This window comes from Miniopterus schreibersii (assembly GCF_964146895.1).
Source record: "Miniopterus schreibersii genome assembly, chromosome: 6".
Taxonomy (NCBI): domain Eukaryota; kingdom Metazoa; phylum Chordata; class Mammalia; order Chiroptera; family Miniopteridae; genus Miniopterus; species Miniopterus schreibersii.
Genome location: NC_138107.1, coordinates 23,619,847 through 23,647,381, shown reverse-complemented (window position 1 = coordinate 23,647,381; position 27,535 = coordinate 23,619,847). Strand labels below are relative to the sequence as shown.

At 40.7% G+C, this 27,535-nt stretch overlaps 1 protein-coding gene across 10 annotated transcripts in view; it reads left to right on the top strand.

Moving 5' to 3' along the window:
- The window catches only part of DST (dystonin), a gene marked incomplete at its 5' end in the record, with an annotated part of 396,243 nt that extends 370,723 nt beyond the window's left edge, over positions 1-25,520 (top strand). For 5 of the 10 annotated variants that reach the window (XM_081141256.1, XM_081141253.1, XM_081141252.1 and 2 more), the window contains 16 exons: positions 1,129-1,288; positions 3,998-4,192; positions 4,705-4,833; positions 7,248-7,391; positions 8,087-8,275; positions 9,781-9,910; positions 10,548-10,711; positions 11,778-11,940; positions 13,235-13,389; positions 13,567-13,641; positions 14,509-14,526; positions 17,433-17,550; positions 20,234-20,433; positions 20,846-20,956; positions 23,519-23,642; positions 24,490-25,520. In XM_081141256.1, the coding sequence (XP_080997382.1) occupies positions 1,129-1,288; positions 3,998-4,192; positions 4,705-4,833; positions 7,248-7,391; positions 8,087-8,275; positions 9,781-9,910; positions 10,548-10,711; positions 11,778-11,940; positions 13,235-13,389; positions 13,567-13,641; positions 14,509-14,526; positions 17,433-17,550; positions 20,234-20,433; positions 20,846-20,956; positions 23,519-23,642; positions 24,490-24,752 (2,338 nt within the window). In that variant the 3' untranslated portion in view covers positions 24,753-25,520. Of the gene's footprint in view, positions 1-1,128; positions 1,289-3,997; positions 4,193-4,704; positions 4,834-7,247; positions 7,392-8,086; positions 8,276-9,780; positions 9,911-10,547; positions 10,712-11,777; positions 11,941-13,234; positions 13,390-13,566; positions 13,642-14,508; positions 14,527-17,432; positions 17,551-19,237; positions 19,310-20,233; positions 20,434-20,845; positions 20,957-23,518; positions 23,643-24,489 lie in introns of all 10 variants that reach the window. The other 5 variants (XM_081141254.1, XM_081141250.1, XM_081141259.1 and 2 more) reach the window with 3 other exon arrangements.
- Positions 25,521-27,535: the final 2,015 nt, after the last annotated feature.

Below are 27,535 nucleotides of genomic sequence, written 5' to 3'. Positions count from 1 at the left end.
CTAACTCAGAAGTGAGAGCATTCTCCAAGCTTCTGTCATCTCAGTCCTGACTTACCACAGTTGCCTCCTGACTGGTCTCCCCGGCTCTGCTGTTGTCCTCCAGTTTCTAAATAACTACTAGGTGGCCTTTTAAAAATGTAAATGGAAGCTTGTCAGTCCCCTTTAGGGACTTAATATTGGTGTAAACTAAAATATAGACTCATATTGTGCAGGGTCTACTGATCTGACCCCTGTGTTCCCCTCCAACTTCCACCCACCCCTTTCTAATCGCCCCTTCCCTCATTATACTTTGAACTATGAATACCCAAAACTTATTTCAGAATTTTTAAGAATTTAAGAAAGTACGATAGGACTGAAAGAGTTCAAAGATCTTAGAAATGGTTTCAAAGTTCTCATTGATCCTCAGTCTGATTACTTTCGTCAGTATCAAGATTAAATAGAGTATTTTATATTCCACTCTAGGGAACTTCACAGTAAGCTTTTTATGTTTTTTAGAAAAACTTAAAAATCTTCTCCAATCTCAAAAGGTCGTGCTTTTTACAATGTCATATAGTCAGATAAATGATTTCTTTTATATGACATTCTTGAAAAGACAAAAGATTAGTGATGGCAGACAGATCTGTAAATGCCAGGGGTTGGAGGTGGAGGCAGGCTGAGACTATAAAGAAGCACATGAGGGGGATTTGGGGTGATGGAACTGTGCTGTATCTTGATTGTGATGATAGCTACATGAATCTACCTATACATGTGTCAAAATTCATAGAACCGTATACCCCAAATCCTCCATATTACTGCATGATAATTTAAAGCATAAATTTTAAAAATATATTTCTTTTAGTTAAAAAGGCATATTTTCATGAAGAAACTGAAGGGTCTGTGATTTCCAGAGGTGGTGGTGAGGGAATTTTCCTGGAACAGACGCCATGTATTTAAGGAATAAAAGAGGAAATTTGAGAGAAGTGTGGTTATCTTCTAAGGAAAGCAAAGAAACAGCAACGAATACCGATATATTGCTTTTCCTCTTGAGTACGGCTCAAACTTCGTCAGTGGATTTCAGCTGTAAGGATGTACAGGCCGGCCTTTTTTGTTGCTGAGATTGATTTTTTTCACCCTCCCCACTCCCCCCAGACAAAACAAATTGGAGGAAGCTCTGTTATTTTCCGGACAATTCACAGATGCCCTGCAGGCCCTCATTGATTGGTTATATCGGGTGGAACCCCAGCTGGCAGAAGACCAGCCTGTCCACGGAGACATTGACTTGGTGATGCATCTGATCGATAATCACAAGGTATTGTTATCTGGGTCACTTTATTCATTTCATTTTGTTATTCTGTGTAGGGAAGGAACTGTGGCCACTTAGCCTGTTAAAATCACAGAGACTGTATATCATGCTACGTGGCAGCCTTTAATATTGAAATGTAGGTACACTTGAGAAGACTCAGGAGGCCAGCTTTAAAAATGCTGTCGGAAAGTCGTTGTAAGATCAATGAAATCCTTTTGTTTTTAATTTCCAGATCCAAGACCTTTTAGAACTTGGGAAGTAATTTCATTTCTCTGGTACTTCGAAACATGTTTCAAGAATGTTTTACTATCTTTTTTTTTTTTATTCATTTAAATAATTATGTAATATAATTAAAAAGTCATTCATTCAGTGACCTGGAACCTGATTGTTGTATAAGTGGGTAGATTTGGGATGTGATCTAGCGGGGTCATGGTCAGCTGCTTTTCTTTTCATTTTTAATTGTTTTAACCTTGCCCATTGAACTACAGCAACTTGTGAAACAACAGCATATGCTGTGAGGGGTTTGGCTATTACTTCAAGAAAACTGGTTTCCTTGTAGTCTCCTGACAATGTATGTTAAACTGTCTTGCAAATCAAAAGTCATATTTGAGACCTCCAGCTGATGCCGCGTGTAGGCTCCTAAGTTATGATCAAATGCTGTGTTACAACTTAAAGAGCCTTAGAAACAACATGGGGCCCTGTACGGATGTAGAATGGTTGTCTCAGAGTTAACTTTATATCTAGATATTTTGCAGCACTGTACTTGAATTCGTGTTATATTTCCCCTCTGTAATTTTTGAGTTCAGAAAGTCTATTTCATTTAAAAATATTCTCCTTACACTTTCTGGTTATGTTACTTTGATCTTACCTGTGTTTTACGTAGTTGGTCCTGTTGGGTATGAGTTCTCCTTTTCTGGTTCTATTATCTCGTTATGTCAGTAAAGGAGAGTTTGTTATTTTGAATATTAGAAAATAAAAGAATAAATGAAGAACATTGATCGGGCCCATCAAAATTAAAAATTTTAAAAATGATGTTGCTTTGCCTATATTAAAACAAATGTTTCGTGCATGATTAATATAAACTTTTCCATTTTCTGGCATCTATTCAATGAGTAATGAATAGTGTAATGTTACTTTTTACATAAATACCATTTTTGTAAGCTCACTGTCTAAACATTTACTCCCCTAGGCACTTGCCAGGTTTTTTATATATTGAAGGTCATCAAGAATGAATTAATCATTCAGCATTAGTAATACAATTGGAAGGCTCAAGAAGAAGTTTAAGTATACAAAGGACATTGGAAAGTCTACTCAGAACTATTGGATTAGTCCTATCACACATAGGATGTTTAGACACTGTATTGTCTATGCATGTGCGTGTGTGTGTGCGCGTGTGTGCACCGGTCTATCTGTAGGCCCATCTCGTCTAACACTATTAGAGTGAAATCAGCAAATAATTCATCGCACTGTTTTAGGATTGGTTTTGATGGGCTCTCTTTTATGAATGATCTGAGTATCAAACTAGAAAGCCTTGGATATAGCCACAGTGATAAAATGTGCTTGGTAATATTCATTTGTGATGATTTATTTTTTTTAAAGAAAAATAAGTTAATTTTATTCTATACATAAAGTTGGTTATTTGAAAGATCTAGTTTTATATGCAGACTCTTGGATCAGAAGTAAAGAACCCTGGACTCATTTCTTGGATTAAGTCTGTGGCCAAAAGATGCCAGTTTAACTCCTGGCGCATCAGAGTTCACCTAAATTACATGGGAGAAAAAAACAAAAAGATTTTACCCCAAGGATTTAAGCTGCTAAAATTTGACATTATGGGTTAGTAGTATTCAGGATGCTATAAAAGACAAAGGCCTGTTATAGAGAAAAGTGACTACATGCCAACTTTCTGTGAGATTTCCTGCCATTATCTCTAAGGATCCCCATGAAGCATCCCAGGATTGCTTAGTCATTTGTTAGTCTCTTAGATATGTTTACTAATTAAGAGTAGTGTGGTAGCCAACACACACTTGCTACTCAGTAATGATTGGAGAGGAATCGAGACATATTTTAAGGCATCATTAAAAAAAAAAAAAAAAAAGAATTTGATGTGTTATTTTGTCAAATTGAAATATAAAAGGGTGGCCACTGTTATTTAAATCCAATGTGTCATTTTAAAAATAGGGTTGTTCACACAGGAGGATGTTATAAGATTGAACCCATTTATACAAGACTGTTTTTTTTTAAAGAACTTTAAATTTTATTTTTTCAACTACAGTTTACATTCAGTATTATTTTATATTAATTTCAGGTGTATAACATAGTGGTTAGACAATCGTATATTTACAGGTATTCACCCCAGTATTTCTAGTACCCACCTGGACCATACATAGTTATCACAGTATTACTGACTGTATTCCCTGTGCTGTACTTAACATCCCCATGACTGTTTTCTAACTGCCGATCTGTACTTCTCAATCCCTTCAACGTTTTCACCCAGCTCCCCAACCTCCCCTCCCCTCTGGCCACTTTCTCTGTGTCTGAGATACAAGACTGGCCTTAACAGAGCTCTGACAGATTCTGTGAAAAGTCTGGGTCCTTCAGCTGTAGGTCTCAGAGATCTGTACATGATGTTATTTACACACACATATTTCAAACTCTTTTTCACTGTTTTGGTTTTGTAATTAAAAATTAAATTCTATAAAAATACGGTTTTCTTAGGCCTTCCAAAAGGAACTGGGGAAGAGAACCAGCAGCGTGCAGGCCCTGAAGCGCTCTGCCCGAGAGCTCATAGAAGGCAGCCGGGACGACTCATCCTGGGTCAAGGTCCAGATGCAGGAGTTGAGCACCCGCTGGGAGACCGTGTGCGCACTCTCCGTGTCCAAGCAAACGCGCTTAGAAGCAGCTCTGCGCCAGGTAAACGCCGGGTACATTATCGCGGGGCGGAGTGAGAGGGTGTTGAGGCCTTGAGGAGAACTGCTCTCCTGGGGAACTGTGAAGCTCCTCATTTCTTAGCCAAGATAGTCGTGGAGAAGATACGTAGGGTGTCATTGCCTTGGTTCTCCCCTCCTCCTATGTCTCCCCCAAGAATTTAAGTGACTGCTGAGGGATGTTTTCTGATCATTCCATAAATGTGCTGCTTGAGTAATTTTTCAGCTTGAATGTATAATAGGCTGCCATGCATCTAAAATCAGATTGTTAAAATGGTGAGTTATTCACATATATAGGCCTTTTTGATGTATTAGATGCTTCCTTACATTTGTAAAATGCAGCACCATATAATATAGCTTTATCTTTTCAACGGGGATCATGCATGTGATTAATCAGTTTAAATATAAAACTTTTTCTTTTCATTGAGAGGAAGAATCTACTGCACTAACCAGCCTGTTGGGAACTCTCGTTTGGGGGGTGTCTGTGTGCACCCTCAGGCAGAGGAGTTTCACTCTGTGGTGCATGCCCTCCTGGAGTGGCTGGCGGAGGCCGAGCAGACCCTTCGTTTCCATGGCGTTCTCCCAGAAGATGAAGATGCTCTTCGGACCCTCATTGATCAGCATAAAGTGAGTTACGTAAATGCAAAGTGAAACTAAATGAGAAAATCAAACAAAGTAAAGAAATTAGGCTCGAGTTTGCAAATACCAATCGGGTGACTATTTCCCTTCCTGAGAACTAGTTAAAGGTCTAGTTCGTTTGAGAATTCACTTGTGTTCTTGCTTGCATAGGTGTGTCCCATGCACCTATACACAGGTATGTGTAGCTTTCTCTTTGTTTTCTTTATAAAGAAGGTGGTTATTCTAAAATTAGTCACTTGCTTCCCTATCTTTAGAAAGCTCATTGATTTTTTTCTGGGGGGTTATTTGGCTTCTAACCAAAACTGGTCAATTTGGTTGCCCTTTTATGTGCATTTCAAAGATGAAGTTTTCTTAATGAGCAGTTTGGCATAATTTTATCATTAAAATTGTAAATTAATAACTTTGACTTCCAAGACAAGCAAGTAATTTAAAAATTGGTCTTCAAATTATATTTTTAAGCCTCTGCCAGTTCTGTTTTTGATCAAAAGCCACCTTAATTTTTTTTGAGAATTAACTCTAGTATAAATTATAAATTGATAAAGGAATTATATAAGTACACATTTTATTAAATAGTTAAGTAAAAACCTGGCCGTTGAGTTTCAGATCAAGATCTTTTCTGTGATAATGCACAGAACTAGCAAAACCCTTCAGACAGTGGCACAGATAGCTCTTAACAGATGTTTGTTTTTTTAACCTTTGACTCTAACTGCCAGGAATTTGCAATGCTAGCACTCAGTGTAGTATTGATGTCAGGATTCCTGTTAACTTTAAAGGATCTGTTAAACCACTGAGTAACCTCATCTTTCAAGGTCAAGTTAGAAATACATCATTAATTCCAGTGTAGCATGAGTTACATCATCTATGGAGACTTGTTATTTAGATTACTATGCTCTTTCAATGATGGGTTGTGTAACCCATAGCAAAGAAATATTGCCTTGTTATTAAAAAAAGTGATGTGAGCTTGTATGACATTATCTGGAGGGATGAAATGCTACCTACACCATTTAAAGTTGAAGTTAGAATGTAAGAGTAGGAAAATTACATCAAATTTACTGTCAATATTTTATTCAATCATTGATGTTTCTGTCTCTCTATTCCTCTTGCCTCCTCTCTAAAAATCAATAAAAACATATTAAAAAAAAGTGTGTTGTGTTAGTGGAGTATATTGTTCATGAACCTTGACTCCACAGTAGAAAAAAAAAGTGTAAATAAAAGGTTGAAAAGCACTTATTCAATCACAAAGACACAAAATTGAACAAGACACAGTCTTTTGATCTTGTGGACCTTAACATCTAGTAGATTCGTAAATAAATTATGTTAGTACAGCAAAACACTCGAGTAGGAGGCATATGACAGAGCTGCTTCCTAGTGCTTCAAAACAAAAGGTCACCAGACTTTATAGTAAACACCTGTAATTTCGTATGATCACCCTGGTCACATGGCATGGGTGTCCGCCATGTCTACAGTCTCTTGCACCCCTTGGACAGTGTGATCACGGAATCCTTCTTAGCATGGGGGTCCAGATAGATTGGGGTGTCTGGAGGCTTGAAATTCAGTGTGTGGTTTTGGAAGCATGTCACCTGTTTTAGGGTAAAGGTCCTCATTTTTAAATCACACTTGCAAGTTCTATGACTCACTTATCTGTGGATACAGCTCTGATGATAGAAAGTGTAGTTACGTATGTAAGGCCTTTGTAAAAAGAGTGATTTGAAACCCTTTCCTCGGACCTTTTGAGGCTTATCTATCCTGCTGGGGCAGAGACTGGCTCTTGTTGGCGTTAGAAAGGGAGGGACAGTTCTCACACAGCTGGCCTGCGGTCTGGCCCCCTCCCTCCAGCCTCCCAGGGACTCTTTCCTGGCTGGACGTTCATCTCTCCCACACTCTCAACTTCTGTGGCTCCTTGCCCAGCCTTCTCTCTTCGTTGGCACATTTTTGGCACACATTCCTATCTCTGCATAGTTAAAGCTATTTTAAATACTAACCTTCTTGTCTTTTCTGTTAAGATTTTTGTTTTTGATTTTTCCCCCAATCAGTATTATTTCTATCTCTGCTATTACTGTCTCTCCCAATCCTACTCTTCATTAATAATATAATTATAATATACCCAAAATTAGGAGAGAGTATTTCTTGAATAATGTATGTACACATTATAAATGTATAACTTAAAGCATGAGGTACTATCCTATAATTGTAGTTTTAAATATGTATTAGAAAGCACTTTATTTCCTATTTTTGTGCCTTCTTCTCACTTAATTCCCCAGTTAGTGGATTATTTCTGGCTGTGGATAAACCAGTTGAAGTTCTTGCTTACTTGTTTAACTCTTGACAGTCGAATGAGTGTCACCGGAGTTTTGTTTTCCACCGGTGCCAACCGCTAACTGAAGTCTTCTCTTCTGCTGTAGGAATTCATGAAGAAACTGGAAGAAAAACGAGCGGCGCTCAATAAAGCGACCAGTATGGGGGACGCCGTTCTGGCCCTCTGCCACCCCGACTCCATCACCACCATCAAGCACTGGATCACGATCATCCGGGCCAGGTTTGAGGAGGTCAGTGTGGCGCTGATCGCTTCAGGGCAGCGGTGGCCTTGAGAGTCAGGGCGTGTGGAGGCCTCAGCGTTCGAGATGCACTTACGGCCATGGGAACATGAGGCCTCTGCATGAGAACAGGAGGACTGTTCTTTAGAGCACCCTTCCCGTGAGCATCCCCTGGCCCTGCAGCCCACGTTTCCTTCAACGGTGAAGGGAATTTTGCAGCCCTGTCCCCGAAACACGAAAAGGCAAATACTTGCTGCGCCGTGTAACCTACTTCCTCTCTCATGTCCACACTGTGTCTGCTGGATAACCCAGCGGCCGAGTAGCATTTCAGAGTGGTGTATGCGTGTGGAGTGGATTGCACGCACGAAGTGAATTAATCCTGCGCTTAAGACCTGAGCTGTTTTTGCTTCTGCTCTGTTCATGGAATGAGCATACTCGGTCCTTCAGAGGATGCCTGTCTGAACGGGAGTTCGGAAGCAAAGGGAAGCCTGGGAGGTTGACATACGTCTCTAAACTTCTGAAGGTGACGAACGTCACGGAGGGCCCCCATATCCTCCACGAGCTGGGTCTCGGTAGCACTGAAGGGATCTAGAAAGGCTTCTAGCCCAGGATGATCCTATTTTACACTTAAATTTTGTGTATTTTACATCCATTAAATTCTTCACTAAGATGGAAGAGATTCAGAGGAATTTCTGTTTCTCCAACAGGTGCTGGCCTGGGCGAAGCAGCATCAGCAGAGGCTCGCAAGCGCCCTGGCTGGGCTCATCGCCAAGCAGGAGCTGCTGGAAGCTTTGCTGACCTGGCTGCAGTGGGCCGAGACCACGCTGAGTGACAAGGACAGGGAAGCCATCCCCCAGGAAATCGAAGAGGTGAAAGCCCTCATTGCAGAACACCAGGTAAAAGAAATACCATGCTTGCTTACCCTGGTCTTCTCAGACTTTTTCTTTCTTTCACTGCGGTTGTGCTCAGAAGATTGCTTTGTGCTTGTTACGGTCACTTCCTCAGACATACTCCTCAGCTCCTTCCAAGTGGGCTCCTAATTCTACCACCGCCTTGAAGCTTTCCTCTTCACCGTTACTGAACTCCGATGGTCTCTCCTCTTTGTTATCTTCCCAAAACCCTTTCCTTTCTGGCCTCTGTGAAGTTACACTCATGAGGCACTGTCTCAGATAGGCTTCCGCCCTGCCTCTCACTTCTTACGTGGCCGCTCTCCTGGCATCTCATCCTCAGCTCTTTATCCATTCATCTCTCTCTCTCTCTCTCATCTCAACCCTGGCTGGTTTTATTGCTCCACGTCTGCATTTCCTACTGTTGGCTGCTCAGCATCTCCAGAGAGGCCCTTCAGTACTCCAGATACATAGCTGTGTACTCTTGCTAAAAACAAACAAACACTTCTGTATATCCTGCCTGTTTTAAACCCTGAAATGATGGGCGTCACACTAACTCTGACTTGTTTGCTTGTTGGTCTAATTTACATTTACAAAGGGAAAACACTCTGTCAGCTTAGTTGGTTAAACAGTTAACACTGCCGCTGTATTTTAATAAAAATATAAGATATCGATGTCTGTTCTGACCCTGCGGCATCTCAGGCCATGTTCTCCGTGATCAGAGTTCTCTAGTGTGACAAATAACTCCAGAAATGTGTCATTTTCACTTTCATCTGCCCCCTCCTTTCCCTGTCTCTTCTCACTATAGTCTCTCCCTTTGCCACATAGCCCAGATATAGGAATACATACAATAATAATACATCTATATAACATCAACAATATAGTCAACAATAATAATAAGCCCAAGGAGGGATGAGTTAAGAAATGGCAAGATAGTCAACCCTTTCAAATATAAGCTTTAACCTGAAAAACAAGCATTTACCCTCCTTGGCCAAGCATACCCATTGACAGAAATATTTAAAGTATATCCACGTTTCATGTGAAGGCTTTCTGTCACTGTATGTCACAGCCACCTTAAGTATTTTAAGTATGTAGGTGGACTGTGCCACAGAAAAGTCTTAGGACCACCCCAGTGAACTAGTTCCTTTGCAGACAGATGCTTCCTTCATGATCCTTTGGGAAGAGCATGCACGCTCGGTCCTGGCTGGTGCACAGACAGGTTATGTTGTTCATACAGCTCCCCCATGTGTGGTTCTCAGACGGCAGCGAACTCCTTTTGTGATGCTATAATTACTTACCAGCTATAACATTTTGTATTCTTTAGAAATGAGTAAATGGTATGGTATGATGGTTTACATTGCCCCCCACCCCCCCCAAAAAAAGATAAAACATGATGATTTATTTATTTTTCAGCAATAAGCAGTGTGGTCCTTTTATCTGGTTTTTAGTTCATTTCTAAAGGTAGCTTTCTCCAGTATACTTGTATTTAATTGACATAAATTCTTCCATTTCAGACCTTCATGGAGGAAATGACCAGAAAACAGCCTGATGTGGATAAAGTTACCAAGACCTACAAGAGGAGGACCGCCGACCCTTCCTCGTTGCAGTCCCACATTCCCGTCTTGGATAAGGGCCGAGCCGGAAGTAAGCTGCGCGGCCCATTTCTTTACAGTGAAGGTGGTTTAAGCAAGGAAGTTGGTTTTCTTTCATTTTGATTTACTGTTTGAAATTTTGGAGCAATTGGTGATTCTACATGAGTTCTGTATCATGAGATTTTCTTGAAAGAATGCACAGGCACGTGGCTTATGGCCACTTATTTAAAGATGAAAAAAGACACGTCCCGGTCCCTATATATATATATACAGGTTCATGGGCTTGAAGTGAACCTTTTCGATTAGCAAGGAGGAATTGAAAAGTTTGCCGGAAGAACAGCAGTCATCAGCCCCTTTGAAGTGTCTCGTTTTGCTTCTACTATAGAAATAACCTTAGAGGGGAATGGAACAGAAATGGCCGTGACCTGGACTTAAGTTCCTGACCTAACTGGTCAGCAGTGACCAGCAATCTGAGAGATCTTTGCCCGTGTTCATGTGACGTCAGGCTACCTCGAAAGTAAAACATTTGCATCGTGACGTTAGGCATCGCCTGCCTAGGGCATTTCTGTCTGCGGCACCCAGTAACTAAGTGGATTCAAAAGCCTCAGCTGGGAACTAATAAAGGCCGAGCCTTCGGGTACTTCGGAAGCCTGGAAGCTGCCAGCCTAACTAAAGTTCTGTTTTAACAGGAAAACGCTTCCCAGCATCAAGCTTGTATCCCTCTGGGTCGCAGACACAGATCGAAACCAAGAATCCCAGGGTCAACTTACTGGTGAGCAAGTGGCAGCAGGTCTGGCTCCTGGCGTTGGACAGGAGGAGAAAGCTTAACGACGCCTTGGACAGGCTGGAGGAGGTAAGACGCCCGTGTACACGCAGCACCGTGTTGTCCTTTGCCCTGTTCACCAAAACACGTTGCCAAAATCTTGATTTTTCGACTTTCCCGCTAATGCTTAAACTCTTGCTAGTGGAGTGTGTATTTTACTTCTAAAACGAATACCACTAGTATGTATACTTTTATGGGGGGGAATGGGATATATTGAACTGGGGTTTAGGGAAGCAATAAAATGGAAAACTAATAAGTTTCCATGTAATTGGAAGCTTACCCAATAAAAGATCTAGTCCTGGCTGGGTGGGCCAGTAGGTTGGAGCGTCCTGTCCTCCCGCACACCGAAAGGTTTCGGGTTTGATCCCTGCTCAGGGCATATGCCTGGGTTGTGGTTCAGTCCCCGGTTGAGGCTCGTACGGGAGGTAACTGATCGATGTCTCTCTCTCTCCCTCCCCCCCCACGCCCTGTCTCTCTAAAATCAATTAAAACATATCCTCAAATGAGGACTTCAAAAACAAGAAAAGAAAGATCTGACTTGACATACGTTTGCTTGGAACTATTAACTGGCAAATACAGCCTTTTATAATTCAGTTACTTTCATGATATATATTCTTTGATCTGAGGTTTAGAGTTTCAGATTGTGAAATTGGGAAATTGTTAGCAGCCTATGGGAGTTAGAGTGGCCAGTAGCGGAGAGAGTGAGGGGTTACATGGTGCTGCTGGGCTGGGCCCGGTGCCCAGGGGGCACAGAGCTTACCAGTGGTGTGACATTGGGGCATACCACCCACCCCCTTTGTGACTTTAGCACTGTCAGAAATTTTCAGTTTGACTTTTATGGGAGGTTTTTTTAAAATTTTTATTTTTTATTTTTTCCTGTATTTGTAAAGAAAAACCAGAATGACCACAGTTGACAGTCATGAAAAAAATTTTACAGGAAAATTTTTTCTGATTTTCCCCTTTGCAAGGTTATACCTTTCTTTGGTGTGGGAAAGATATCTGTATTATCTAGAGGCTCATTAAAATAATTTTGCTCATATAAGCTATAACTTGAGCACAGTGTTAACTCAACCAAAACATCTTCTGCCCTTTTCAGCTGCGGGAATTTGCTAACTTTGATTTTGATATCTGGCGCAAAAAATACATGCGCTGGATGAATCACAAGAAATCTCGGGTGATGGACTTCTTCAGGAGAATTGATAAAGACCAGGATGGGAAAATAACCCGGCAAGAATTTATTGATGGCATTCTTTCCTCAAGTAAGTCTCAAGAGAAGGGAGGGAAACTGATGTAATACTTAAAGAAAATAAGCACAGTTTAAAATTGTGGGGCTAGTAAACTTGTGTTACCGATAAAGCTTCTCCTTGAAACTTGGCTCTGAAGTCACCACTCTCAAAAAAAAAAAAAAATGTGTCTTTGGTAAAATTTATGGCTTTGGAGTCAGGCACACTTAACTAATTGTGTTTCCTCACACCACTGAAGCTGTGTCCTCATTAGTATAATAAAGTTAATAAACTTTGATTCTGAGATTGTTCATGTTGCCTGGCATAGGGGAGGTCAGCAGGTCAGCCTCTCTTCTTTTTCATTCTGATTGACATTCTGATCTAACGTCATTAGTAGGAAATTAGAACTCTGTAGTATAAACTTTGGAACATACGTGCCATCTTCTTGTTTGATGGTTTGGTCATGTGTATGTGATGTCTCCAGCACATGTTCCTGGAAGTCATTTTAAAAGTAAATTTCATGTAAATTATTCCTAAAGTAAAGTGGTAGTTGAACCATTTGAAATTTGCTAATATTAAACAGTTTTCAACCTAGAGAAACAGCAATTTCAAATGATTCACCCTAGTAGTAATTAAAGATAAATTTAGGTCGTGTGTGTGTGTGTGTGTGTGTGTGTGTGTGTAGTGGTTTCATTTGTTATTATATAAATCAATTTTTAAAAAGTATTTTCATATATTTGATGACCCTGATAATTTAATTGGTCACATTAAAATTAAAGTGTAAAACTGAAAATGTCTTAAAGCAGAATTAAGTTACACTACTTACTATTTTTTTTTAAAGATTTAAATCTTTTTATAAAATTGTCTAGTAAGTAGCAAGGCTTATGAAGTTGAATTGGGAATATTGTATGGCTTATACTGAGAGATCTAACTATCGCTTATATGTGGAATCTAAATAAAAAGTCAAACTCACAAACAATAAAGAAGAGTGGTTGCCAGGTGCTGGGGGAAATAGGGAGAGGTTGGTAAAAGGATCCAAACTTTCAGCTATGAAGTGAATGAGGCCTGAGGATCTCATGTGTGACATGGTGACTGTGGTTGGTAACACTGTATTGTATAATTGAAACTTGCTAAGAGAATGGACCTTAAATGTTCTCTCTCACACACACATAAAAGATAAATACATATGTGAGGTGCTAGATATGTTAACTAGATGGGACAGATCCTTTCCCGATATATACATATATCAAATGACTACAATGTACATTTTAAGTACCTTACAATTTTGTTGAGTAAGTAACCCTGCTTACTGTTGTTTTGGAAATTGTAGAGTTCCCCACCAGTCGCCTGGAGATGAGCGCAGTTGCAGACATCTTTGACCGAGACGGCGATGGGTACATTGACTACTATGAATTTGTAGCCGCCCTTCACCCAAATAAAGATGCGTATAAACCCGTCACTGATGCTGACAAAATCGAAGATGAGGTACTCTATCTTTCCACTGCCTGCAACAACAGCACTGTAGTGTGTTCTCCCCGCATATCATGCACAATTCATGCAGCCCTTTTATTTATTTCCATGTTTAGCAGTTGTGTCAAGGTCTTAAGGATTCACCCTGTAAGATTAACATTAAAGTGGCTCTTCCATCATTGTTTTTGGCAGGTGACGAGGCAGGTAGCTAAGTGTAAATGTGCAAAACGATTTCAAGTTGAACAGATTGGAGATAACAAATACAGGGTAAGTTTTCAAAGTAACTTTGTAGTTCTTTTAAAGGATAAAAATTGAAATTTGTTTATAATTTGATCTGCATTGTTTTGCAGGAGTGCTAATTATTTATTTTTACCTTATGTCAAAATTTAATGGTATATAAATTTCTAACTCACCATTTTAATTTACATAAAAATAGCCTGCATTTTGCATATAAGGACATATCTTTGACGTGTACAACATGTACATTACTTTTAAGGAGAAAAATATTTGCAGAAAAACACATTTCTTATATTTACATTGCTTCGTATTACTTTGTAATATATTTTATTCTGTTTAGAGGTAAGTTTTCGTATTTCCAATAACAAAGTTATTCCAAGCAGGAACCACAAAGTTAAAAATGTTGTCTAATTTTTATAACATGTAAAAGAAGCAATGTTTTCCACTTGTGTGGTAGTATTTCCTTTTACTCAGTATCTCAGTAACTTGGTTCACCTCAGAACAATTGCTTGAAGACCAATGTGACTTCGTCACTTTCTCTTTTTTTGGGAACATCTCTTATACGTAGTAGCTGGATAGGAAATGTGCCAGGTTTCCCCAATACAGTATATTACTTACAAATGAAACATATCATTCATTTTTATGTTTATATTTCCACACTGAAAAATATTCATCTGAGTATTTGAATTTTTAGCTTAAATTTGAAACCCAAAGATTTTTCAAAAAAATTGTATAGAAAATGTTCTGGTTATTGGGTTTGAAGTTGGATACCTGCACATCTCTAAACTAGATACTGTACCTAAAGTGTGAGAGTGTGTGTATGTTCTAGAGCCATATAGAAAGTTTCCTGTTGAACTAATCATATCTTTCTTCCATTTTTCATTTTTTTTTTATCAGTTCTTCCTGGGAAATCAGGTATAAATCAGTGGAATGTATTCTCAAGTTCCCAATGATTTTTTTTTTTTTAACTTTAATTCATAGTCATTAAAGCTTGCCATGGCCAATCTTTCCCGTGCTGCCCCCCGAGCTACTACGTTGTTGGTTGGCGTGGTGTTTCTGTAAACGCTATAAGGGTCCTTGATCCAGGATTCCTTTTTGCCTTGTGTCTCAAATGAGGAGGTTACTTTTAAGCAAACCAGATAATGAATTGTAGCTCAGCTGGTTACAGAGTTACAAATGCGATTTCCAGCTCCCGTTTTTGAGAGTACTATGAGCATACACTTTGTGCCAGTACTCATTGGAAACACACATCTCTGCATAGCCCCCTTGGTGTTTGCCGCTGAGTACGTGTGTCACACAGCAGCTAGAGGCGGGTCGGCGTCAGGCAGGCACTCAGCCAGCCACAAGTAACATGCCTTCCCCAAAGCAACTATTGTCCATTTGCCCTAAATCATCAGTTTAGGGCTCTGCATCCTGCAGGTAGAAATTTAACCCTGGAGGGCTTTTTTGTTTTGTTTTGCTTTTAAATATATCTTTATTGATTTCAGAGAGAGGAAGGGAGAGGGGGAGAGAGAGAGAAACATCAATGATGAGAGAGTCATGGATCGGCTGCCTCCTGCACGCCCCCGACTGGGGACTGAGCCCGCAACCCGGGCATGCGCCCTGACTGGGAATCGAACCACGATCTTGTGGATCCCAGATCAACACTCAACAGCTGAGCCACGCCCGGCTGGGCAACCCTGGAGGTTTTGAATATTGTCATTCCTTTTGAGGAAATGTATCTCTTGTAACGTGCAAAATCTTAGTCACATTTTATGCCATTTTGACCTCACGTTAAGTAACACTGTTGAGTGGCACTGCGTGTGGTCAGAATTTTAGAACTAAAGACGAACAATCGTGTTTTGATTTAAACACGGAGAAGAGTTTTTTACTGTGTGCTTTTGGAAGGAACTGTGCTATTTATCATACTTGACATATCGTATGTGTTATTACTCTGCCTCGCAGTTTTAAGCCCGTATTAAACTTAAACTTCAGATTACCTGTGATCCCAGTTTATTCCATCACATAATTTGTTTTAAATAGAAATGTTCAGTTACTTTGAATAGCTATTTTTGAAACTTATATTTGTTAAAATACACAAAAATTTACTTTTCTATTCTTGTTATTTGAGATAGCATCTTTCGTTTGTAGAAAGGATGAAATACCTCAAAAGGTTTTCTTAATTGAAAGCACAAAGAACAACATTAGTCTGTTTTTTCTTGTCTTGCAATTTGGCTCTTGGGAAAATTAGGGAAATTCTGAAGACACTGTTAGTTGTCTAGATAATGCCCTCTCAAAATGATAAAAATCATTACTATTCATTAGAATTGAAATTTCATCTCTGTAACCCACTTCAGTTAGTTCCTTAAAACTTTTGTTTTGAATGTAATCTTGGACCAAAAATGTCTGGACTGATTATCTGGTTACTTAAGGGTAATTTTCTTTGAAACCCCTCCTTTCCCTTTGCTTATTAGCAGCACCAAATTTTTTTCTAACAAAATAAATATATATAGATTTTGATTTTTACACTTTGATTACATTCCAGGAACAGGTTCAATTACAGGAAAGGTTAATTCTCAAGGCTTAAAAATGGACTTAGAAATAGCAATATAAAAAGATTTGATGTAAAACGCATGAGTTCCTGCTGGTGCATTTTACATGCTCTGAGGTCCTTCTGAGTTTCAGGGTCCTGAATGGTCGGCTTTGTTTTAGGGTTCGCTTCCTGAAACTCAGCGGTAAAGCTTATTGAAAAGTAGCAGATTGTTTCCACTTAAAATTTTCTGTTTATCCATCATGAGCCCAGACAAATAGTCCAAGTCACAATTGTATTTTACCTGCCTTAGGAAAAAAAAAAAAAGGTAGCTATGTATGTTTAATTGACTGTTCATTTTGCTCTGGTATCTGCTGGGTTGGCAACCATGAAATTCAATATGGTGCTTTTTATAAATTGGACATGAGCCTATTAGAAATGATTTAAAAGTATAAAATTATTTCTCATGGGCTTTCCAAACAAATAAACCTTATGATCAGAAACTACGTGGAGTCTAGACATGTGTTCAGGACTTGCAGAATTTATAGCACAGCCAAGCGATTGGAGAGCCATTGAAAGGGCAAGAAAAAGACGACTGCTTATTACTGTCAGCAGTTACGGTACAAACAACTCGAAGAGAAAACCTTTTAGATTTGAACGCTGCACCATTAATGTGCCAGTGACTGTTCTGATATTACAGTAATATAAATTGGCACATTAATCCAGGCTTTCACAAATTGGTTTACCAGATTATTAGCAATGCAGAAATTTTATTGGACTGTGAAATGTTTATTGGTCATGTTCATTTACTACTTTATCTCTCCGTGAGTTTATGAAGATTTCTCCCACAGATTTCAGTGGCAAAGCTTTTTAGTGTAAGAGGAAGTTTCAATGAAGAAGAATCAGAGTTTATTACATCTTCTTTAGAATCATCTTATTTTGTATAAACCCCGGGCAAGGGGGCCTTTGCTTATTTTCATGGCTGTGTTTAATTTCTGGAAACATTTTTCAGTCACCGCTTTACTAATGTTGTATGTGTCTTAAGAAAGAAAAATCATTTTTAGAAAAAAATCTCTCATATTATACTTGATAACCTTTGTTATCTTTTTTCCAAACTATTTCCTTTGGGCTAAATCAGCATGCGGCCGCCTAACGCAGATCATTACACACCCCTTTTACTGAGATTTTACTAATCGCTGTGAACTAAGCCAGACGTTCAAGTCGGTTGCTTAAGCTGCTGCAGCTCACACACCGCCCTTTTGTTCAGAACCACTAGTGACAATTAGAGGTCCCTCTTTCTTCGTCTTCACAGTTTGGAGACTCCCAGCAGCTGCGACTGGTGCGAATCCTGCGAAGTACCGTGATGGTTCGCGTCGGAGGCGGGTGGATGGCGCTTGACGAGTTCCTGGTGAAAAACGATCCTTGCAGGGGTAAGGAGATACGTAGGTCGAGATAATAGCACCGTGAAAGGATATCAACCTTGTATTCATTTCCAGCATCAAACACATACTCGGGTACAGTTTTGGTCATTTATCACAATAGCGTTTCACACCGGTCTGTCAGCCGAAAGTTTCCGAAGGACTCGTGGCTGTAAACCATGTCCTTCTCGTTGCTTTTTCACATCTCTGGATAAACATGGGACTGGTAGGCAAGAAATACCAGGATAGATTTTCTTTGTGAGATGATCCCAACTGCAGTTACGCCATCCAGGGGAGGGTTTCATCTACCATTAAATAGGAGCTAGGAGGGGGAAAAGTGAGGTGGTGAAGACTGAAGATACTGGATTGTAAAAGTTGAAAGTGAAAGTTTTTAGCCCAGCCGGTGTGGCTCAGCGGTTGAGCATCAACCTAGGATCCAGGAGATCACAGTTTCGATTCCCGGTCAGGGCACATGCCCGGGTTGTGGGGCTCGATCCCCAGAAGGGGGTGTGCAGGAGGCAGCTGATCGATGACTCTCTCTCATCATTGATGTTTCTTTCTCTCTCTCTCCCTCTCCCTTCCTCTTTCTGAAATCAATAAAGATTTTTTTTTTTTAAAGTGAAAGTTTTTATGAAATTAGAGGGAAGTGAGGAAAGCAGTACTTAAAGGTTTAAAAATATAAGAACTGCTAACCTGACTCTTACTTTGAAGTGACAGATTAGAGCATTAAAAGAATAAACATACGCTATAGCTCTCACCTTAAAAGAATAAACATATGCTATAGCTCTCACCTTAAAAGAATAAACATACGCTATAGCTCTCGCCTTAAAAGAATAAACATACGCTATAGCTCTCACCTTAAAAGAATAAACATATGCTATAGCTCTCACCTTAAAAGAATAAACATACGCTATAGCTCTCGCCCTAAAAGAATAAACATACGCTATAGCTCTCGCCACGTCTGCCAGCTTAAGAGCCCTTAGTCAGCTTTCAATTTTTCTTATTTTTCAGATCCTGTTGTCAGTTTTTGAATGTTTAATTGATTTACCTTACAAGTGGTCATTTGATGACAGTTTCTAGTTAGCTCCCATTTATTTAGTAGGCCTATTTTTCTTTGAAAAAAAAAACAGTAAGATTTTTGTGCTTTTCTGGAACCTGTGAGCTCATTGTAATCCTTTAAAACAAACAACAACAAATGTTTGTGCCAGCACCATTCGGCTACCAAGTGGGAGGCCAGGGTTCCCCGATGGGCCTCTTTGTTTCAGGGCCGACATCTGAACACACAGGTGTGATGGGGTGAGTTCCTGTGGTCAGCCGGCCTCTCTGCAAGGCCATCGTGGATTGTCACCCCCTGTACTCAGGAGCTCTGCTCTCCGCGAGTCAGAGATCCAGCCGCAAAAGGTGTAAAATAGCAAAAGTTTCCTTTTTGTTTCGTATGTTGAAAATAATGCATTCTAACAACGAGATTAGAACATGCAGGGTTCTGTTGGGTTGCTTAGGAAAGTTAGCGTAACTGTAGCCAAGTCTTCCAGATACATTTTTCTGATTGAGTCAAACCTTTGAGTGCTTTTCCTGATGCAACTTTTCTTCTAAATTGTGTGCTAAAGGCCGGACCTGCATATTCAACCACTGTACTTTGTTTCTTCTCCTGCTAACAGTATTCTTTAATGTGATTGGTATCCTGTGTCATTTTTTCTAGTTCATCATCATGGGAGTAAAATGTTACGTTCGGAATCAAACTCTTCAATTACTACTACTCAGCCTACTCTAGGTTGGCAACCCCTGTCTTTGGCCCTCCCCTCTTACCTTTTCTCTTTCCTACTTTTACATTCTTGCTTTAATTATTTGTTTTAAAATAACACGCTTCATCCATTGCGTATGGCTTACGTCATATCCAACTGAGCTGGTGCTTCCAAATTTAAAGTCTGAGCATTTCACACACTTGCGGTGTGTTGCAAACGTAGGTGCTATGTACGTGATCAAACACATGCTAACACGTTGCTCATTGGGTTCTCGTGGCGTGCTCTCCGTGCACACGTGTTCCTATGAGTGTTGCATCACTGATGACCTCACGGATCCTTGGGTCTGGTGTTTGTTATTGCATGTTGGTAAAAGAGAGCTTTTCAGTGCATAAAATAAAAATACTAGCTGCCTCATTCAAGTGAAAAACCTGAGAGTTTATATGTTGTCATCATGATTAACAAGCCGTCTGTCATTCTGTGTAATTCTATTGTTTAATTAATCCCAAAGTTAAAATACTGGCATTCTCCTTACCTCAGCAGTACATGCAAAAGACACAGTCCCTGCTTCCCTGGCTTGTCTTCTCAGTGTGCAGAAAGGGCGATGAACCCATGTGGGCATCAGTAGCTGGTGAATTAACAATATTTTAGCATGAGCTTTCCATTTTCATGCTGACTCTTTCTTTGATAGTAGTTATTCTGGCTGGTGTCTAGTGTTAGAATAAACACACTTTTATTTTCTTTCCCAAACTTACTTGTATGCAAAAGGAATGCATTGTAAAGGAATGCATTTACCTTTTTGTTATGCTGAGTTGGCGTTGGCATGGCAAAAAGATGTTCTCAAATCCTCAGCGTAATCCGTGGTGCCAGGCGGTGGCTCTTCGGTCACTGACTGAGCGCCTCTCTTTTCCTTTCCTCTTGTGTTTCTGTGCATTGCCGTGTGTTACGCAATCCAGCTAAAGGAAGGACGAACATGGAACTTCGGGAGAAGTTCATTTTGGCAGATGGCGCCAGCCAGGGCATGGCTGCTTTCCGACCCCGGGGCCGAAGATCACGGCCTTCATCGCGAGGAGCTTCGCCCAACCGATCAACCTCTGTGTCCAGCCAAGCTGGCCCGGCGGCCTCCCCGCAGGTCCCCGCCACCAGCACACCCAAGGTAGGACTCAAGTGTGAGACGTCTTGCTCCTCTCGTGCGATCAATGTCTCCAGTATAATTTTGAATGTTTTAGGACCCTAGACTCTATGAGCTTTCTCCATTTGTGTTCCTTCTCACAACATGGCAAATGAAGGATTTTTTTTTTTTTTTTAATATGTGTTTTGCCTTTTGGCCCCTTTAGAGACTGTCTGTTTAGGTGCTGCTTTGGTTACCTTTCAAATTGGTTTTTCTTTGTAAAGCTTCATTCATATATATTTTTTGGTGTGTATGATTTGCCATCAGATCTTTCCATGTATTTTTAATTATTATTGTTCTTACTGTGAAATGGGAGTCTTTGCTATGAATATCTCTTTCTGTGGCTTTGTGTTTTATCTGCTCTCCTTTACGTTTCATTTGCCATTGTTCCACACAGATCCTCCATCCTTTAACACGCAATTATGGTAAACCATGGTTGACAAACAGCAAAATGTCAACTCCTTGTAAGCCAGCAGAGTGCTCAGACTTTCCCGTGCCATCCGCAGAGGTATCGTAAGGCCCAGATCCTAGTCTAACAGCCTTCCTTCATTGAAACTGTCACCCACTAACATTGCTTTACCTCCCCCTTGATATATGTACTTTGGATATTGCTGTGTCTTTTTAATAGACGTCTATTAAACAACTGTGAACCCAGCAGGACTTGGAAGATGTGAGAGTAAAGGGTTAACAGAAGAGACACAGATTTTGCGTCTTGGACAGTGTCAGCTTAACATAGTCACACCTGCAGGCTCTGTATCTCCTTTGTTTGTTTCTGCTGTCCTACTCATACTTAATTTTATTTTTCACTCTCGGGAGAGTGAAGCACAGGAGATTACACCCAGGCTTAAGTAAAGATTCTTTCAAAGCTGATGGTACCCTTTTGCCTCTAGACGTAAGAAATGCAGCCAGCCCCCTTTAGGTGAGAATGAGAGGCAGTATTGTTTGCAAGAGGAATCACTTCCATTAAAAGAATTTTTAGTGAGTGTTCACTGTAGGCAAGGTCTTTCTGAATGCCTGTTACATTTATTTCTGCGCAAGAACTGTGGGCGGGTGGGTGAGACATAAACCTTTTAGTTATCAGAGCGGGGGGGTTGGGGCTTAGGTAGGCAAGCAGTTGTGTGTCGTTTTCAAAAGGTACGTTTCTTTATTAGACTTTTTAATACGGCATGATATATGAGGGTAAGATGTTTACGTAATGTAAAATTTGCCAAGATTAACACATAGATCATTTACATTCCATGGAAAGTCAACCATGTATATTTTAGAGGGACGTCTCTGTAAAATGACAGACTTAGGCACCAAATAAGCACGTATTTGATTAGAAAGAATCCCTAAGGAACTTCTCTTGAATTGAAGGAAGTGTTTCAGGTCAAAGGCCAGGATCCAGGTGTAAAGGTGATATAGTGCCTTTAGAAAGCCCTTGAAGCTTTTCACAACACTTTTTAATCTATTATTTAACCCTCACATCAGTAATAAGATGTAGGCAGAGAAAATCCTGTTACCCTCCTGCCTCAGATGGAAATGAGGGAAATAACATTAATGATAGGGGTGGAAATGGGGCAGAAACAACTCACTCTTCAAGTCTTCCTCACTCCCCCAGCCCCTCACATCCGCCCCTTCCCTCGAGCGAGAAGAGTTAGTATTGTCCATACAATACTATTGTCCTGGAGATGCCTGTCACTGTGATGCATCTATTGTAGCAAGAACTGAGAACAGTTTAAGGAGCCTCAAGCAACGTGTTTGAAAATATTTTGAAAACTTAAATTATCTGTATACAAATTATATATAAATTCTATGCTTAAATTTATGCGTAGAACATGTAGGTAAAATATATGTATAGGATACTTGAAATACATGTATAGAAAGCATATGTAAATGAATTGTGAATATGATGTTACTATTACAGTTTTGTAACCCTGATGTATCATAAGGTCTTGCACATGCTTTCCTAAACATTTAAAATGATTTCATAAAGGAACAGTTAATTTTTTAAATGCACACAATTTGGATTAATTTCTTCCAAATAGCTCCCCGTGAGTTCGTTAAGGAATACGACAATCCCTGCACTCCTCAGGAAATCTGTTTGTTTTTTTAAATTTGGGAGAACTTTTAAAATGTTGTAGTGATCTATAAAAAAACGCAGTGGTTTTAGACTTACAATAAAATGTCATAGTTGTGATTGCTTTAGACGGCCTCTGTGAGCTCCTATAAGAATTTTGAAAGAATTATCCCCACACGTTGCCTGCGTATCTTGCATGTAAGGACCGCAGAAGGCGATGGAGCCAAGGAATGGAGTTTATCGTACCACATCCTAGAACGTCACTTTTTTGGGCAGTTAATTTGTTTAAGTGATGGCTGTCTGGCCTTTACTTATTTACGTGTTGTTCTATTTCTGTTATTTCTGCCTAGTTTCCTAAAAGCGTTGGCCACTGCAGAATATCCAAGCACCACTTTTCAGAGCCCCACTTTCTCTCTGTACCATGCAGTCAGCCCTGTTTCACCAGTTCTATTTTTTTTTTTTTTTTAGTTTTTACCTAAAGTGCTTTTCTTTATCTTTTTCTTTAATTTATCTTTATTGTTGAAGGAATTACAGATGTCCCCTTTTTCCCCCCATTGACCCCTTCCACCCCTCCCCGCCCCCCCAGGCCTTCCCCACACCGTTGCCTGTGTCCGTGGGTTATGCATCTATGCGCCTAAGTCCTTTGGTTAATCTCTCCCCGCCATGAGTGGATAAAAAAGCTGTGGGACATTTACACAGGATTCTCTTAACTCCCTAATACTTACTGACGGGCTGCAAGACCCTAAAGCACTCACAGTTTAATTTGTCTTTTTTTCCTTGCTATCATTTGGGGCATCTCCGTGTATGTGTGTTTCCCTTTCAACGTGAATTCACTGTCTTTGGGAGGTTCCCTCGGAATTCAGGGGGGAATAAGAAATTAGTGGAGACAAGCCCGCGAGAACCCCACGCCTCCTTGCAGAGGGCTAGTGGAGGGTTTGCAGCCACCTGTAAAGTGCTGTCGGAGACGAACACGAGCAACATCTTGAGATGTCCTTTCCCGGTTGAATGCAGGGAACACCGATACAGGGAAGCAAGCTGCGACTTCCAGGGTATCTGTCAGGGAAAGGCTTCCACTCCGGGGACGACAGTGGCCTGATAACAACCGCAGCCGCCAGAGTCCGAACACAGTTTGCCGGTGAGTGTGGGGGCGTCTCTCTTCCATGGCTGCGCAGCGAGCCCTGAAGATGCAGGTCCCCTGTCCTCCCCCTGGGGAAGAAATCACGGGTTGGTGATGCTGTGCTCTGCAGTGACACGTAGCCCCAGTCCTCCAACAGAGGTAGGGGGTAAATGAGTCATGGGAATAAGTGACTAGAAAATCCCTTTTGGAAAGTCCCAGAGAAAGATGAGAACAGAAGAAAAACAACAGGAGTATCCTACCCCTTTTAGCTGGAAAGTCTTGGTTCTTCTGTCCGCTCGGAAAATGTCCTGGGCTCTATTTCGGGTGGTTGGAAAAACCCAACCACACTGGGCCTTACACCAGTGCTTCTCACATTTCTCCACAGCACAGGGAGCCTAGCCCCGGGGGTTCTGGGCTCAGCAAGCATGAAGCTTCTTTAAAGTTTCAAGTCCTTTCAGTTCCCGTGGGCTTTGAATTACTTATCCTCGGGCCAGACCTGCACCTAAGGGTCTGCATCGTGTTTGCGCTGCACCCATCTGGGTGTACACATTAAACTTTGGAAAGCACAACCTTAAATTATAGCTGGATTCCTTTTATCTGTTGGTAGTAAGTGGGATCCTGTGTTGGGCAGGGGAAGCCCAGACCTAAATTTTGTTTGTAAATCTAGCTTTCTGTGTATTGCATCTACTTAGAGGGAGGCTGCCTACCCTTGTGGAATGGAGAGAGCCATGACCCACAGTATTTTGTGAGTGCCCACAGGACGTCAAGAGAAATCGCTGAGATTCAAGGTGGCATTTAGGTTCCAGGAGTCTCTTGCTGATGGGCCCAGGCAGAAGGGTGACCCATCTCTGCCCTTTCTCCTCAGATCCCAAGAAGACTCCCAGCCGCCCAGGAAGCCGAGCTGGAAGCAAGGCTGGCAGCAGGGCCAGCAGCCGCCGAGGCAGCGATGCGTCAGACTTCGACATTTCGGAAATCCAGTCCGTGTGCTCAGACGTGGAGACTGCCCCCCAAACACACAGACCTTCTCCCCGAGCAGGTTCTCGGCCGTCCACAGCCAAGCCTTCCAAAATCCCCACCCCCCAGAGGAAGTCACCTGCCAGCAAATTGGACAAATCCTCAAAGAGATAGTGCAATTGGTTCCACCAAGGCCCTTCCTTGAGCATTTATTATTTAAGTTTGAAAGATGTAAAATATGATGTAGAAATTATTGTGAAATATTGCAAGAGGTGAGTTTAAAATTCTGCAGATGGCCTTATTTGTGTATTTGTCTTTTTATTTTATCTGTATAATTTTTTTGTCAGATAATCCGGGGTTAAAGTCACGTTATATGTGAGGGGAAGATAGAGTTTAACATGCACTAACACTTCTGCACTGTAACATCGGGAGCACACACTAAAATCAGTTCCTGTACCTGCAGGTAAGTCCATGTCCTCGGAAGCCACAGCCCTACGGGGGTAGCTAACATTAAGGATACCTCATGACTTTTTCTTGTTTTGTGGAGACTCTGAAATGCAGAAAGGCACACACAAGGGATATATTTTGAGATGATTTATATGTAAACTGAAGGCTGGAGGGCAGGAAGACAGACACATCCGCACACAGTTCTGTAAGCTGTATCCGACAGAGGACTCCCAGGAAGTCACTGTGAGCACCTGCCAGTGCTCGGATGGTCAAGAACCTTACACCATTTTCTGTGCCATTGCTTCACACGAGGCCAGAGGTGTCCTGGATATTAGACCTATTATACTGTAAGAATATCATTATAAAGTGCATTCATAAAACTGTGAGGTTTTCTTTTGCTTGAGTGGACAGTAGCACCTGTATCATTGAACTCATTTTGTATTAAAGCAATTTTGCTCGCAGAAAGCTATGAAATAAACACGTCCCTTAACTACATTGCTACGGAATTAATTTTTTTCCCCAGGGAAAAAATCAGTGTATTTTTTTATGAGCAATATCAATTTGGAGTGACCAAAAGATACTTAAAAATGGGTTTATTTTGATTTCTCATCTGAAATAATCATGTTCTGGTATTATATCTATATTTAATAAATATATACATTTTAACTTATTATGTATACTCACTATAGAAAGATATTAGTATGCATTTAATAAAACATATTCACTTGAACATATGGAATACCTGGTTATTTAAAGTGAACTTTATCTGTTACTGTTTTTTTGTTTGTTTGTTTAAAATAAGGGTTATATGTATGATGTATTTTTACTAATACTGTAATAGGCTAAGCTTGGGGGACATCGAACACAGGGATATGATATAATAAATATATAATAAAATTATACTCATTCTACAAATATATTTATTAAGTGCCAACCATGTGCCAGCTAGTCGGTGACCCTGAGGCTACCGGATCCCTGCCCTGTTAGGGGAAGGCAGTTAATAAACAAATAAATCACCAAAAAAACCATAAGCTGAACCTAGGAGATATGTGGCAGGGTAATATTTTATTACAGTGATATAGTAATATTCTTCTGGCCTATGTACCTTTAAAAAGCAAATGATAGACTTTCCCTAAATATAAAAGTGGTATCAACTATAATTAGAAGTATGGCAGATTGTTACTTTGGGCATGACAGGTCACGACTTCCCCCATAACTTTGTAAATTTATTTCAGCAAGTGGCAGTGGTGGTGTTCGGGATCAGGGGGATAATATGTGTTCCCTGTTTGACCTTTTTCATGGAGGCAAAGTTGAGCCTGGCATTTCGACGAACAGAAATTAGGTGCCACTTTTAAGTGATAGTAATTCCTTCTTTCCGAAGGCATGGGTCTCAGGCGGTGGCCCTGATGGAAAGGGTAATTCTAACCTACGCGATCGCATGTTATAATTCATGCATTTGATTATAAGCATGTTACCCAAGAAGGCAGCTGAAATTGTTATTCCTTTGGCACTTTTGCGTGAGATCCTATTTCCACTTCAAAGACAAATTTAAGGGGATGATTTTATCTCAGCCCGTTTGAATGCCACCCCTGTTAAAGAGCTAGGGGTTTTGCTTTTTTTTTTTAGTAGTAAAATAATCTTTTGGAGAAAAATAAGTGGTTTAAAATATTTCAGAGAAGCCTTAAGGAACTGCTCCTAGTGATCAACAGTTGTCCTCAAGGGGAGCTATTCAAGCTTAGATACCTGATACTTGTTTCCTCTTGAACTAACCCTAGAGCCTCGGGCTGACTTCGAAAAGGCCTCCGGTAAGTTTCAGTGAATGCAACAGACACACCTCTACTCCTGGACACATTCCTTCTCTTTTCCTTTTTTTTTTTTTGGTTTTCTTTCAGTTTCTTTCCTTCCTGCCCACCTGCCTCAAACAACGACAACAGAAAACCCACAAAAAAATAGGACATTGAAGAGAATCTCAACTCTAGGTATCTTAATGTAAAGATTGGTTCTGTTAAGAGAGAAACAGAGGCATATTACAAATTTTTAAAGAGTTTATTTGAGAAAAATTGATCGCCATCAGGAAGCACGAAACCAGAAGGGCTTAGGGTGGCTCCACCAGCAGATCTCGGAGAGAGACTTTTATAAGGAAAAGGCAGAAGCGAAGCAAGGAAATGTGGATGGGCTACAGCTTAAAGCCTAGTCGGCGGGCTGTGCTTGTTTGTCCTTAGCGTTTTGATTTTGTGACCTCAAGGCCTTTGCGGGCGGGGATTTGGGTTTGCTCACGTAGGCTGCAGTCCGCCGCGGCCTCGGGGCCGCCTCTGTCTAGTAGCCGCCTTGTTTAGTTGACAGGTCCAGTTTTAAAATTCTCCGCCATGGCCACTGCCCTGGAGGCTCACCTTTGGTAAGGTGAACCTGCCTGTTCAGCCTTAAAACAAAACGTGGCCCACCCGAGGCCTCGCACGGGCCCCAGCCCGGTCTCTAAGCCGGCCCCTGTCCACCCCGGACCTGCCCGACTG